General features: G+C 41.9%; 1 protein-coding gene across 1 annotated transcript in view; it reads left to right on the plus strand.

Annotated features, from left to right (window-relative positions):
* The window catches only part of SMARCA1 (SWI/SNF related, matrix associated, actin dependent regulator of chromatin, subfamily a, member 1), a 150,078-nt gene that overhangs the window by 1,918 nt on the left and 132,727 nt on the right, over window positions 1-15,433 (plus strand). Inside the window, exons 2-5 of the mRNA XM_007507156.3 lie at window positions 7,833-7,919; window positions 12,431-12,597; window positions 13,056-13,156; window positions 14,421-14,521. Coding sequence (XP_007507218.1) covers window positions 7,833-7,919; window positions 12,431-12,597; window positions 13,056-13,156; window positions 14,421-14,521 — 456 coding nt within the window. The remainder of the gene's footprint in view (window positions 1-7,832; window positions 7,920-12,430; window positions 12,598-13,055; window positions 13,157-14,420; window positions 14,522-15,433) is intronic.

The raw sequence follows: 15,433 nt of genomic DNA on the forward strand, positions 1-15,433 counted from the left end.
CCTTCAGAATCCAAGCCGAGCAGGTTCCAAACCCCAGGGTGCCGTATGGAGCACAGCTGAACTAGTTTTTAGAAAGCCCCAGCAAAACGTCTCTTACTGTATGGCACGTGGCTCATTCCCTGGGAATGATGCTCCACTGGGCTGTTTGACAACACTGGAAATCCCCCAGATTGGGACAGAGAGTGGCACTTCATCATTAAGCCCGCGGGATTCGCTTTCAACTCTAGGAAAAGCAGAGCAAGTTTTGTCAATCAGGAAAGCCTTAGCCCCCTGTTCCTGTGAGGCAGAGTGTCCCAAAAGTCTTAGGGCGCCTCTAGAGCATTTGAAAAAGCTTGAAACTGCAGTTGGACTTCTGGGGCACCCTATATATAATGTATAAATATATGACAAACGTAATAACAAAGCAGAATAGAATAAATAAAACAAACAATAAATGCCTTAAATATGTAACTCGAATATAAGAAATGTGTAAGTATATCTACTTTATAAATACACAATAAAATATAGCAAATGTAATAAGTATGTATATATATTAGACTTTGGGGGTGCTATGTTTGTTATTAATTTATATAGAAATTATATTTATTATATAATAAATATATTAGACTTGAGGGACACTATGCATGTTTATTATATATTACACATCTATATATAATTATAATATTTATTATGTTATAAATCCATTTGACTTTGGGGACACTATATTCTTTATGCATTTATTTATGTAAGTTATATTTATTACAGAAATCAGACTTTGGAAACACTATTCATTATTCATTTATGTATAATTATCTTTATAACATAATAAATATATTGGACTTTGGGATTACTATATATTATAAATTTATATGTGTGAATTATTCAATTTATTACATAATAAATATATTAGGCTCTGCCGACACTATATATTTCTTATATACTTATAGATAACTTATTTTACTTATGTAATAAATGTATTTATATATATCTTGTAGTTTGCAGATATTAATTATTAGACTTATGTAATATATTGATTCTACTCTGAGGACTATATTTCTTACACATTTATAGAGGAAAATTGTACTTAGGTAATAAATAGGTTAGACTTTGGGCACACTATATATACTCATACATTTGTAGCTGGATGTAAATTATGATATTTATTATATAATAAATACTTTAGACTTTGGAGATATTAGATATGATTATTATATATCAATGTATGTGAATTATTATATTTATTACATAACTTTGAGGACATTATATATGTTTTTAGACATTCCTAAATATAAATTATACTATGTAATATTAGATTTTGGGGACAATATATATTTTGAATAATTACATATGTAAATTATACTATTATGTAATACATGTGTTAGACTTTGGGGACACACTAGATTTTCTTTATAAATATATATTTCTTTATAAATTTATATATTTATAAATATATATATTTCTATATAAAATATACTTGTTACATAATAAATTAAAGATTAGACTTTGGGGACATACTATAATATATTCTGATAGTTATTATACATAAGAAATATATAACAAATATACCTAGTGTCCCCCAAATTCAATGTCTAATATATGCATGGATATAGTGTTTATGAGCATGTTTATGTTGGTATGTGTCTCTGTGTGTGTGTGCAGTCCCAGAGAATTGTAGGCTTGAGTCTAAGTAGGTGGCAGCATATACACTGATGACTTGAGCGCCAGAACTATAAAGATTCCCAGGAGATGCATGATAGAAGGGGGCAGAGGGGCAGCCATCTCCTTGTAGCTGCACTGATGGCCTTGTAGTGGAAGCCCTATCAGAGGGCCTCCTGGGAAAGACTGATGGCAGGACAAGGACAAGGACAAGGACACAGGAATAGGAGGGCTTCTGACATCCTAGGCAAGACCTGAGGTTGTGCCAACCTGTATTTCAGCTGGTTGTGTGTAGCTGTTGTCTGAGGAACAGAATAGCTGAGTGGGAAGAGAAGCCCAATGAAAAAGGGTGATGTCAGGGCCGAGAATTTTTTGGATGCTGTGATTGCCAGGATACTGTCTGCAGAGTTCCTGTTTCCGTTGGTGGAGGAGGGAGTCCTCACGCTAATGGAATCACCCCAAATGAGAAGCGTGAGCATTTTTACAGAGGGTTTTCAAGTTCCCAGAGCCCTGTACACATATGTTAATTCATTTGGTCCTCACAAATAACTTGTTAGGTAAGGTGCTATTCTCATCCCTATTTTACAGATGAAGAAACTGAGTTTCATAACCAGTAAGTGTCTAAGACAAGATTTGAATTCAGATCTTCCTGATTCTGTGTGTTCTGTTTCACCAGCATTAGCTACCAGAAGAGAAATTAAATAATTATTATTGATAGTGATGATATTGATAGCTAGCACTTATGTAGAGTGACCTAGACAACATGATTTTAAGTTTAAACCTTATGAAACTGCTCTAAGGCTTTTGGGACGCTCTGTATAGCTCTTCAACCATTGCCTATCCCCCCCCCCCCCCATATATTATCTCAATTAATCTCACTTGTCCGATTTTGTGACCCCTTTGGGGGTTTTCTTGGCAAAGATATTGAGGTGGTTGACCATTGCCTTTTCCAGCTCACTTTGCGGACATTTCCATGGAAATGGAGGCACACAGGATTAAGTGGCTTCTCCAAAGTCCTTGTCTTGAGTCTGGATTTGAACTCGGGTCTTCCTGGCTCTCAACCTGCCTTCTATCCACTGAGCCACTTAGCTTCCTCCCTACCCAGTAAAGTAGATGCTATTATTAGCTTCTTTCCACTGTAGAGGGAAATCAAATGACCCTCCGCCCTCAGGGGCTACCAATGGTAGAAGTATTTGAATAATAATAACAATAGTAATACCTCCCTAGCATTTATATAGCACTTTAAAATTTTTGAATAATTTTACAGTTATTTTCTCACTGCATCTTCACAACAATGGAGAGGTAGGTGCTTTCGTTATCTCCATTTACAGATGAGGAAACTGAGGCTGAGTGAGGGTAGGTTATATATTATGTATTAAGTGGCTTTAGGCTGCTGTGTTTCTTGTTTTCTTCTGCTTTTTTATGGTTTTCTTGTTTCTTTTGCCTTGACTGCCCACTGCGTGTGGTTTGGAGAATTTGGACTTTCTGGGAGATTTCTGACTTGCCTCTTGGCCAATCACAGGTTTTAGGGGCACTCTTCTTGTTTCTTAGATGTGTTTTCTTGATTTGTGAGGTTGCTCTGTTTTTGTTGTTATTCATCTGTCCATTTGGAGTTTTCTCAGCAAAGGTCCTGGAGTGGTTGGCCATTTCCTTCTCCATCTCATTTTACAGATGAGGAAACTGAGGCAAACAGGGTGAAGTGACTCACCCAGGGTCACACAACTAGTAAGTGTCTGAGGCCAGATTGGAATTCAAGGGGAATCTTCAAGCATACTCCAGACCTAGTGCTTTATGATATTAGAGATGATTTTTTTCAGGAAGGAATATATGTCAAGAAAAACAATAATGCCTGTTTTTTTGCAGGATTTTAAGGTTTTCAAAACACTTCTTTAGAATATTCCTGGGAGCTTAGCAGTAGATATATTTTTGTCCCCATTTCACAGATGGAGAAATGGAGACTGGAGAGGTAAAGTTGAATTGCTGAGGGTCACCCAGAAAAGAAAAAGAGAAGAACAAAGGCAAAAAAAAGGGCTGAGGATCTTGAAAACAACTATGACCTTGTACATTCTCTTGCCAATTGAAACTAGCTAAAGCTAAACCAAATACATTTCCTGGAGCAATTTAGAGCCAGTTTATTTTTTCTTCTTTAGAAGATGGAAAAAGTTTTGTGGTTACCATTTGTTTTTTTTTATTCCAGTCCTTTCCAGTTTTGCATCTCTCCCTCTCCTCCCCCATCAACAAAGATAAACAGTTAAGTTAAAACGTCCCTGAAGGTGGGCTACTTTCCCCTCCAAGTATTCATTTCCTCTCTCCAGGAAGAAGGTGTTGTTTCACCTCTTCTCCTGGGGCCATAACATGGGCTTTGCCATTTGAATACAGATTATAGTCTTTCTGTAGCATCTCCTGGGTTCTTAGAAGCTTTGCTAATTTCCCTTTCTCTTCTGTTTCCCTCAGATTGGTAAATAGCCATTGGGTTTGTTTAGCCATCCCCCTAGCCAGGAGTCCATAAAAACACTCACACTTTTGGGGACCAAGTTTATCAGGTGGGCTTAAAAGAAATAGTTTAGCAAGGGAATGCAGATTAATTAAAGGAAGCTTGCTCTCTCCTGCTCCAAGAGATCCCGAATTTTAATTAGCATAGAAATTAAATCAACTGGGGGTTTGGGAATTCTTCTGAAAAGTTAGCAAAAGCTTATTGAGTCCAAATACTTTGTAGGATTAAAGCTTTCTCCCTGGCCCCTCCCACCCCCAGTTCCTGAGTGTATGTTAATATTCTTTTTTTTTTCTGCCTTAGAATCAATACTGTGTATTGGCTCCAAGGCAGAAGACTGGTCCGGGCTAGGCAATAGAGATTAACTGACTTGCCCAAGGTCACACAGCTGGGAAGGGTCTGAGGTCAGATCTGAACCCAGGACCTCCCATCTCTAGGCCTGGTTCTCAATCCACTGAGCCACCCAGCTGCCCCCATATGTTAATATTCTTGCAAGAGGAATAGTGCCATTTTCCCCATTATGAAATTGGGAAACTCAATTTCACATCTTCACCAATCACTTTTGGGGTCCTGGTTCCCCTCCTTGCCCTTTGCTTAGAAATAGGACTAGAACCCATTAGTCCATTACCCTCCCTATACCTCATAGTTACTTTTCCAGTTTGTTAAAAAAAAAACAAAGACATACTGGGTGGTTCAGTGGATAGAGAATCAGGCCTGGAGATAGGAGGTTCTGGGTTCAAATGTGACCTCAGACACTAGCTGTGTGACCCTGGGCAAGTCACTTACCCCCCACTGCCTAGCCCTTACTGTTCTGCCTTGGAACCAACATGTGGTTTGGATTCTAAAACAGAAGGTAAGGATTTTTTAAAAAAAAGATACAACACACATTTGACACTGCTATTTTTAAAATTCCTTTTTTAAACCCTTACCTTCTGACTTAATATCAATTCTAAGACAGAAGAGCAACAAGGGCTAGGTTGGAGGTGAAGTGACTTGTCCAGGGTCACACAGTAGTAAATGTCTGAGGCCAGATTCAAACTCAGGAAGATGAGTCTTCCAGGCTCCAGGGCTGGCTCTTCATCTGCAGCACCGCCAAGCTGCCCCTGAAATCTCTTTAATATGTAGACCATGTCAACCCCAACTTTTGCACAAGAACTAATATTTTAATTCATTTTTATTTCTGTGTTTTGATATTACTTTCATTTGCCAATAGCTCCTTCCTCACCTAGACTACCCATCCCTTGTAACAGATGCTAGTAAAGAAAGAGGGAGAGGAAAGCAGTTCGGCAAAGCCAGTCTGCTGTGCTAGATGGCAAATTCTTCCCCTGCAGTGCCTCTCTCAGCAAAGAAAGCAGTCCAGTGCCTTTCCCCAATTCTCTTATGCCAGTGATGGTGAACCTATGGCATGGGTGCCAAAGATGGCATGCAGAGAGCTCTCTGTGGGCTCTCAGACTACTAGAAAGGTAGAGGAACTCAGGCAGAGCTGTTCCCCTCCCACTCTCCATGGTGTCTGATGCCATTTTTCCCACCCCACCCCGCTGCCCAGCAGTCAATGGGAGTACATGGGGTAAGGTGGGAGGCTCACAGGTGAAGGAGCTGGAGGAGAGCAGAGTTCTTGGGCCACTCCCCTCTCCCTCTCCAGGAGGCCTGTGGACTTTCCTCACTTTACCCACCCCTTCATCCAGCAGCCCAATGGGAGTGATTTCTCCCTCCCCTGTGTGGGGTAGTGGAGGGGGCAAGGTGTTCCTAACATGAAGGGGAGGGGCATGGCATGTGGTCTGGAGGAGGAGGTGGGGCCTGGCACTCCTTCTCTAAAAGGTTTGCCATCATTGTCCTATGAGGCTAAACTTGGTCATCATAATGCCAAGGCATTTAATTTCTTTTTAAAAATGCTTACTACCTTCTGTCTTGGTATCAATTCTAAGGCAGAAGAGCAGCAAAGTCTGGGCAATAGAGGTTAAGTGACCTGGCTAAGATCTTACACACACACAGCTAGGTAGTATCTGAGACTAGATTTGAACCCAGGACCTCTTGATTCCAGGCCTTGCACTGTAGCCATTGTGCTACCTAGCTGCCCCTAAATGTACTTTATTGCTATTATTAAAATCCTTACTTTATGCCTTAGTAACAACTCTAAGACAGAAAGACAAGGGCTAGACAATGGGGGTTAAGTGACTTGCCCAGGGTCACACAGCTAGGTCATGGCTGAGGCCATATTTGAACCTAGGACCTCCCATCTTGAGGCCTGGTGTTCTATCCATTGAGCCACCCAGCTGCCCCTAATTTCTTCTTATTGTGCTTTCCATTTGCATGATTGTCCGGTATCTTTTACTGGAATCCTTCCCCAAACCCTCTTCATTCCAGTGCCTTCCCCCTGTTAATTATTTCCTACCTCTGTATATAGCTGTTGGCTTATTGCCTCTCCATTAGATGGTGAGCTCCTTGAGGGCAGGGACTGTTGTCCATCTCTACCTGGCACATAGTAGGCACTTAATAAATTCTTATCCCTTGTGAATATTGTTCTCATGGGTTGAGTAAATCTCTCACTTGTCCAGATTCATCCTGTTCCTTGCCTCTGAGTATAGTAATGTCCCACAATGTCTCTGGCTATCCCCTAGTCAGGGGGCATGAGTCTCTCCTAACAGGAAGAATGCTGCCACCAAGGTGGGAAGGACCTCAGTAGGCACCACCAATCTGGCCCGAGACAATTCTGTGACACTAGCTGTGTCACCCTGGGTAGGTCACTTAGCCCCCATTGCCTAGCCCTTGCTGCTCTTCTCTCTTAGAATTGACACCTGCATACAAGATGAGGGTTTAAAAGAAATGATAACAGGGATGGTTTGGTGTATTAGAGCCAGGCCCAGAGGTGGGAGGTCCTGGGTTCCAATCTGGCCTCAGACACTTCCTAGCTGTGTGACCCTCCCCTGTTGCCTAGCCCTTACCACTCTTCTGCCTTTGAACTGACACACAGCATTAATTCTATGACGGAAGGTAAGGGGTTAAAATGATAACATTTCTTAAACTAGTAATCAAAACACATTTCTAAAAAATGCAAACTCTGGTTTGCTAAGAGCCTCCTGTATTTACATGAAAGGAAATCAGAATTTCTGCATTTTAATCAGATTTCTTAACTTTGGTACGTTACCAATAAAAACAGCATATTCTAGGTTTTCAGAATATACTGAAAATTATATTAATTTAGATGAATTAAAATGATCATATTTATTGATGTAATTTTTGGAACTCAAACAGTTGAAAAATGACTAAAAATAATTATTTTGAGGGGCTGGGTGGGAATGCAAAGACAGTCTCTACCCTCAAGGAGTTGATGTTCTGTTGGGGAGAAACTTCCCTGCTAATGGCTAGGCTGGACAACTTTGGTCCTGTAGTTGTTTTTGTCATTTACTTGTTTTTCTTCTGTCTTGTCTGACTCTTCTGTCATCCTGTTTGGAGTTTTCTCCACAAAGACACAGGAGTGGGTTTGCCATTCCCTGCTCTGGCTCATTTGACAGAGGAGGAAACTGAGGCAAACAGGATGAAGTGACTTGCATAGGGTCACCCAGCTAAGTGGCCTTTTAACTTTTTGTCTGTAGTTGAAATCAATTTTGCTTCTTCTCTTTTTCATGATTCCAACAAGAATGTTTCTTTTGTTGTTTTAAGGATGTTCTTGTCATCTACTGACTTTTTTTGTTTTTGGAACTTTCAGAAAAATGACCCTCCTTTTCTGCTGAAACCTCCTCCTAAAGCTTGCAGACCTGAAAAGGAGATTGATTCTGAATATGAAGAGAAGATGGTATGTGCTTTCACTTTATCCAATCTGTGATTGGGGGAATTTTTCTAACCCTCAGCTTTTGTCTTAGGATCACTACTGGTTCCAAGGCAGAAGAGAGGTAAGGGCTAGGCAATGGAGGTGAAGGGACTTGTCCAGGGTCTAGGAAGTGTCCGAGGCCAGATTTGAATCCAGGATCTCCCCTCTCTAGGTCTGGCTCTCAATCCACTGAGTCACCTGGCTGCCCCCAGGTAGTTGATTTCTGTTATAGTGGGAAATAACAGAATACAAGTGGGAGATGAAGGAGAACCACCCATTTTAGAGGAGCTTTAGGTTCTAGACTCCCTCCCTCCCAACACTTCCCAGCTTTATAGCTGAGGAGGGTGAAACTTGCTTCCTGGTTCTCTTTTCTGGCACACCATCACTCCTTTTGGTAGCAAAGTTCAATAATCATAGCAAGCATTTTCATAGGGTTTTATATGGGGTGTTCTCTTTTGAACTATCTGACTTATTAGCCCCATTTTAGAGCTGAGGACATTGAGGCATTCCTTTATCTGTTGCTTCATAAACCTGTGGGTCTTTCATGAGTGAATTTGTAGTAAGTTGAAAGAAATGTTATCAGAGAGGTTAATTATGCTCCGAAGGGAAGCTACTCTCTCTGTGGTCCACATTTCTCAGGTTCTGTTTTCATTTTCTGGTCTAAGAATCCATCGGTGGGGCTTCCATTTTGATGAGCATCTCACTCTGGCCTCCTCGGGTTGTTGTGAAGCTCATATGCGATAATGATTGGAAAGCATCTAACGCAGTGCCTGGCCACCGAGTATGGTTAACTATTATTATTCTCCCACCTTTTGGGGAGGGGGCTGTCAGATCAAAACAACGGTTCTGGGAAAGTTGGAAGAACCTGTGTGCGTGTGCGTTCCAGGTTGCTACTTAAAGACAATGGCATCAGCTTCTTGGTTGGTGATGGCTGCTACCCACAAAATATGGAAAGAATCTCTTTCCTGAATTTCGGTCATCTCAGCCAGCCAGTCAGCGTGTCACTGGCCATAAGAATGATGGTCCTCCAAGGACCAAACAAAATGGAAACTTCTCTGGTTCCTTCCAGCTGCTGGACTGAATATGTTTCACGTGAATTTTGGCGTTAGACAAAGGTTTTCCAGGTGCCCTTGTTTCTCTGTAGCCTTCTGAATTTCTCCTCCTTCTCAGGGGAATGGAACTGTTGGATTTGCCTAGAGATCCAGTCTCTGAGCTGGCTGGAGGGGAGTGTTTTTCTAGCCAAGGCAAATGTCAGGTTGCCCTCCTGTGGCATGAAGAAGTACTATGTTTGGAGAATTAATCTCGGATATTGTGATATCTCAAGCTTTAACATAGTGAGTGACCTAAACGGCTACTCTTTCACTAAGCTTTAAGTGAGTGCCTACTAGGTGTAGGCACCATGGCAGGGAGCCAGAGAAAGGCTGTGGAAAACAGCTTGAGAGAGGCCAGTTTCTGGACTCCCCCCAGAAGGAAAGGAAGAGAGAAAAGGGGGAAAGGCCCTGAATCTTGAAAATGATGATAACCTTGTGTTACGTTCTCTTGGCAGCTGAAATAGCTGAAGATAAAATGAGTAAGTTTACTGGGGCACAAGATGGTGGGTGATCTCGGGAGCCTGATGGGAGAGACAACACGCAAACAACTCCGTCCAAACAAGCCAGATAGGGGAGAATTAGGAAACCGTTCAAAGGGGGCAGCATTGAGGGGGCAGGAAAGACTTCCTGTAAAAGGCAGGATTTTAGCTGGGATTCTAAGGAGGCCAGGAAGGAGAAAGGACGAGAAGAGGGAGCATTCCAGGCATGGGGGGGGCAGCCAAGGAAAATGCCTATATGTTGAGGTAATGCAAGTTTCACTGTTAGTGTATTAGATTGGAGAAATGTTTGTTATCTTTATAAAATACTATTGAAACACTTTTGAGAGGAAAGAAGCTAGTATTGATTTTTCACTATAGTTTGAATATAGTGTACAGCATTAGATTATCCAGTAGTTATGATGGCTTAGATTCTTAATTTCACAGCACATTTTTTATTATGAGACCTTCAGAGAATTTGGTATGTATGTACCATTTCAGAAACAACTGAGGCCTACAGTCCTGAACAAATCACCAGACCTCTGGCCGAGCCTTGATTTCCTCCCTTGTAAAATGAATGGCACTTTGGTTAGCACTGTCTCACTCCCAGGGCTGTTGAGAGGATTAGATCTGATGCTTATCTGTTAGACACTTTACAGTGTAATGCATTCTATTGTAAAGATAAAAATTGGGGAAACTGAGGCAGGTAGAAATTAGTTTCTCTCTGCAAGGAGTATTATATTTTTAGAGGTTTATTGAAGATTTAAATATAAAGAAAATACAAGTAAGAAAGGCACATGCCAGGTGGGCTGAGAGGCCCAATTCAATTTCACTCACATCATGACAGATGTGTCTGCTCCAAAGCGGAAGTAGAAAAAAGACCCTCAGTAGGCGGAGAACTCCTTTAAATAATCATTCGTGTTCTCGCCCAGGTGAGAATTCAGTGCGATTACAAAGCATTCTGGGAGCTAGCAAGGACTCTTGGGGTTTGGAGTCCAGAATCCAAATCCCCATTTTTACACTATGTGATGCTTTAGAAATGAGAGCCGAAGGGCAAAATGACAAATGGTGGAGGAGATGTGGAAAAATGGGGACACTAATACATTGTTGGTGGAGCTGTGACCTGATCCAACCATTTTGGAGAGCAATTCAGAATTACACTTAGAGAGCTCTAAAACTGTGTTTTCCTTTAGACCCAGCAATACCACTGCAGTGTCTTTTCCCCAAGGAGATTAGGGGAAAAGGAAAAGAGCCCATATTCTCCAAAATATTTGTAGCCGCTCTCTGTAGTGCCAAAGAACTAGAAATCGAGGGGCTGTCCATCAGTCAGGAATGAATGAAGTTGTGCTATATGATTGTGATAGAATATTTACTATGCCATAAAAATGATCAGTAGGCTAATTAAAAAAACTTGGAAAGCACTAAACAGGATAATGAACAGGGAAATGAATAGAACCAAGAGAACATCACACACAGCTACATATTTAATACTGGAAGAATAAACCGTGAATGTTATCTCCAAAGTGGAAGCATGAAAGATATCATTGGGATGAACATACCAATTCTGTCTCCCAGATGATGCCTTCTTGGACACAGGAAGTAGATGAGGGACTGGGACACTTGGAATAAATTCTATTTATAAGTAATAATAATTAAAAATAAGAAATGGGAGCCAAATTCAAGAAAACTGAGTTCGGAAAAGAAAAATACTGTATTGTTTTTCAGAAAGATGACTTTATTTTGGTCTTAAAATCTTTGAGGTCACACTGCTTATTTTCAGGGACTTACTAAGTCTTTCACATTATTACTTAATTGATCTGAAAAAATCAGAGGGTCGAGGATCACGAGCTGGATGGGACCTCAGTGGTGGTCCAGTACAACATCCTTATTTTCCAGATAAGGAAACTGAGGCCCAGGGAGGGTAAGTGACTTGCCAAGGACACACAGGTAGGAATTATCAGGAGTGGGATAATTTACTGAACAATCTTAGTGCCCTGAGAGAATTATATGTTTTTTACAGTTGAAAGAGTCAGAATGCCATCTAATCCAATCTCTTCACATCTTATTATTGAGATCATCCACCGCCCTCTTAAAAACTCTTACTTTTTGTTTGAGTAACCACTCTAAGATAGAATGGCAAGGATGAGGCAAATGGAGTTGTGACTTGCCTAAGATCACACAGCTAGGAAGTGTCTGAGGCTGTATTTGATCCCAGGTCCTCCTGACTACAGGCCTGGTGCTCTAACTATTTAGCTACCTAGATAATCCCCCCTCCCATTATTATTATTATTATTATTATTATTGTAAGAACCCTCACCTTCCATCTTATAATCAATACTGTGCATGGATTCCAAGGCAGAAGAGTAGTAAGGGCTAGGCAAACTGGGTTAAGTGACTTGCACAGGGTCACACAGCTGGGAAGTATCTGATGCCTGATTTGATCCCAGGTTCTCTTGACTCTAGGCCTGGAGCTCTGTCTACTGAGCCACCTAACTGCTCCCCTTCCCCTCTTTTTTGTTTATTTAAGTTATTATTATTATTTTTAGCCCCTTACCTTCCATCTTAGAATCAATACTGTTTATTGGTTCCAAGGCAGAAGAGTACAATAGGGGTCAAGTGACTTGCACAGGGACACATAGCTAGGAAAAATTTGAGATCAAATTTGAATTCAGGATCTCATGTCTCTGACTTTTCCATCTACTGAGTCACCTAGCTACCCCCCCCCACCTCTGACAAATATCTTTCACTGTTTCTTTTTTGATTTTAATGTTTTATTTTTTCACTATTTTCACAAGGAGTTTTGAGAAGGAGTAGGAGAAAATGAATTACGTGATAGGACTTGAGGACTTTGAAGCAGAATTTCCTTACTTTTAATAACAAGGAACAGATATTATAAATGTCTTCTTTTTCTTTTTGTTTTGGAAATTAGAAAACAGACCGGGCCAAAAGATTTGAATTTCTACTAAAGCAGACTGAGCTCTTTGCTCATTTCATTCAACCTGCGGCCCAGAAATCTCCAACGTCACCCTTGAAGGTGAAAGTGGGACGTCCCCGACTGAAGCGTGATGAAAAGCAATGCCTTCTTTCAGCTGGGGAGTACGTTGGCACCTTTCTCTTTTTACTCAGAAGTTAATTGGTACCTCCATCATGTATGCCTAGGTCATGGTAGACTCAGCTATGGGGCAAAGTCAGGCTTATAGCCAATTTAATCCAGGATTAGACAGAATGAAGATTTGTCCTGCCAGTTGCAAAGGACAGAAGGAAGCCATTGGGCATTGATTTTTTTAACCCCTCCCCTTCTGTCTTAGAATAGATATCGTGTATTGGTTCTAAGGCAGAAGAGTGGTAAGGGCTAGGCAATGGGGGTGAAGTGACTTGCCCAGGGTCACACAGCTAGGAAGTATCTGAGGTCAGATTGGAACCCAGGACCTCCCATCTTTGGACCTGGGTCCATCTACTTAGCCACCCAGCTGCCCATCCCCTGGATATTGATTTTTAAAGCCCAGGTCCCAGTGGAACTTGAAGGTTGAAATGTCTTTCGTTGTCCCTTTCAGTTACCGTCACAGACGTACGGAACAAGAAGAAGATGAAGAATTGTTGTCAGAGAGCCGAAAGTCATCTAGTGTTTGTGTTCGATTTGAGGTGTCTCCTTCATGTAAGTACCGCACAGTTTGGCAGACTTTTTCCAGGTTGGTTTATATAGGATGTTACTTGATACCTTTTTTTTTTAAACATTTAAAAAATTTTTTACTTTCTATTTTTGTAACAACTCTAAAACAGAAGGATAAGGCCTAGGCCAGTGATGGCAAACCTATGGCACAGGTGCCAAAGATGGCACTCAGAGTGCTCTCTGTGGGCACGCACACTGCTGCGCCCCCCCTCGTCTAGAGTTCATTAGTAGAAAAGCAGAGGGACTCAGGCAGAGCTGCTCCCCTCCCCCTCTCCACTGTGCCTGATGACATTTTTTCACACCCCACCCCTCTGTCCAGTAGCCCAATGGGAGCTTGTCCTCCCTCCCTTGTATGGACTAAGGGTGGGGGGCAGGGTACACCCAGCATTCAATGAGGGAGAGGGGCTCGGCATGGCTGTTTTGAGGGAGTGGGCCCAGTACTCAGTCTGGGGTGTGGGATAGGGATGGGGTCTGACACTCTGTCTCTAAAATGCTCACCATCACTGCCTAGGCAAATAGGGTTAAGTGACTTGCCCAGGGTCATATAGCTAGGACATGTCTGAGGCCAGATTTCAACTCATCCCCTGCATAGCAGTTATTATCTATATCCCCCACCACCTCCATTAAGGAATATGGATGCCTAACATTCCAGCCATTCTGGCCTGTTTGCTATTGCCTGTACCAGATATTCCAATCACCTACCTCTGTGTCTTTGCACAGATTGTGCTCCCTCCCACCCCATGCATCTGTTCTTTACCTCTGCCTCTTTTAAGCCTCAGTCTAAGTAGCATCTCCTGTGTGGGCTCTACCCTGAGCCTCTCAGGTGCTAGTGCAAATCCTCCCCAACCAAAAAAAGCTCAAAAGGACAAGAGATCTAGCATCTAGTGGAACACCCTTATTTCTGCGAATGAGACTGAGGCCAGAGAGGGGCAGAGACTGGCTGGCCTAAGGTCATACGGTGGGTGTCAAATTTAAATCCAGGTCCTGTGATTCTGTTTTTTTAAAACTCTTACTTTCTGTCTTCATAACATCTCTAAGACAGAAGGGTAAGGGCTAGACAAAGAAGGTTAAGTGACTTGCCCAGGGTCACTCAACTAGGAAGTATCTGAGGCCAGATTTGAACCCAGGTTCTCTTGATTCCAGGTCTGGTGCACTCTCCCTCTGGCAGCTGAACCACCTAGCTGCTCCTCCTTGATACTTAAAAAAACTACCTTATGATAAGATGGTTGATGTTATTTTAATTTTGCAGATGTAAAAGGAGGGACATTGCGAGATTATCAGGTTAGGGGCTTGAACTGGATGATCTCCCTTTATGAAAATGGAGTTAATGGCATTCTGGCGGATGAAATGGTAAGGAATGGGTGGCATAAAAGGGGGCCCCAGATTCCCTCTCTTTTCTTTTCAAATCATTTTTTCAAAAACCCTTGCCTTCTTAGAATCAACACTGATTCCAACGCAGAAGAGTGGTAAGAGCTAGGCAAAGGGGGTTTAGTGACTTGCCCAGGGTCACACAGCTAGGAAGTGTCTGAGACCAGATTTGATCCTGTCTCTAGGCCTGGCTCTCTATCCACCGAGCCACCTAGCTGCCCCCCCTTTTTCAAATGAATTTTTGCTGTTATTGGTTGTTTTTACAGTGCTTGCATTTCCCCCTCCATCCTTCTTCATCTCCTGTCCCAGAGAATCATTCCTTACGTCAAAGAATTTTTAAAAAAAAAGAGGAAGAAGAGAAACAAATGGAGAAAAACTGATGAACAAGTGAAAGAAATGTGCCCGTTAGTGCAGTATTCCACACCTGGAGAGCCCCACTTCTGCAGAGGAGTTGGGGGAGCTGTCTCCTCCCATCTCTTTTTTGGGGCCAAACTTGTTCGGTAGAACTTGGTGACATTCGCTTTCAGTTATTTTGTCTTAGTTGCTCTTTCCATGCAGACCATTTCGTAGTGGTCACGTAGGTCCTCTTCCTGTTTGTATTGATTCAGCTAAATCTTTCCCGGGATGATGTCTTTGTGCTCACTGGCTCTGCTTCCTTCGTGTTCCCCAGTTCATTTAACCATTCTCCAGTCAATGGGCATCTACTCTGTTTCCAGCTCTGTGCCTTTATGAAAAGGACGCCATGGATATTTCGGTGTATTTAGAGAAGGCCTCCTTTTTGTCTGTGACCTCCTTGGGGGATAATCCAGGTCCTTTTAGTGATGCCTGACCCCCTCTCCTTTCAAAGACTTGCTCTAAATCACCATTATCTCTGCCGTAGTGTGGGGAAAGGAA

Source organism: Monodelphis domestica, chromosome X, assembly GCF_027887165.1.
Source record: "Monodelphis domestica isolate mMonDom1 chromosome X, mMonDom1.pri, whole genome shotgun sequence".
Taxonomy (NCBI): domain Eukaryota; kingdom Metazoa; phylum Chordata; class Mammalia; order Didelphimorphia; family Didelphidae; genus Monodelphis; species Monodelphis domestica.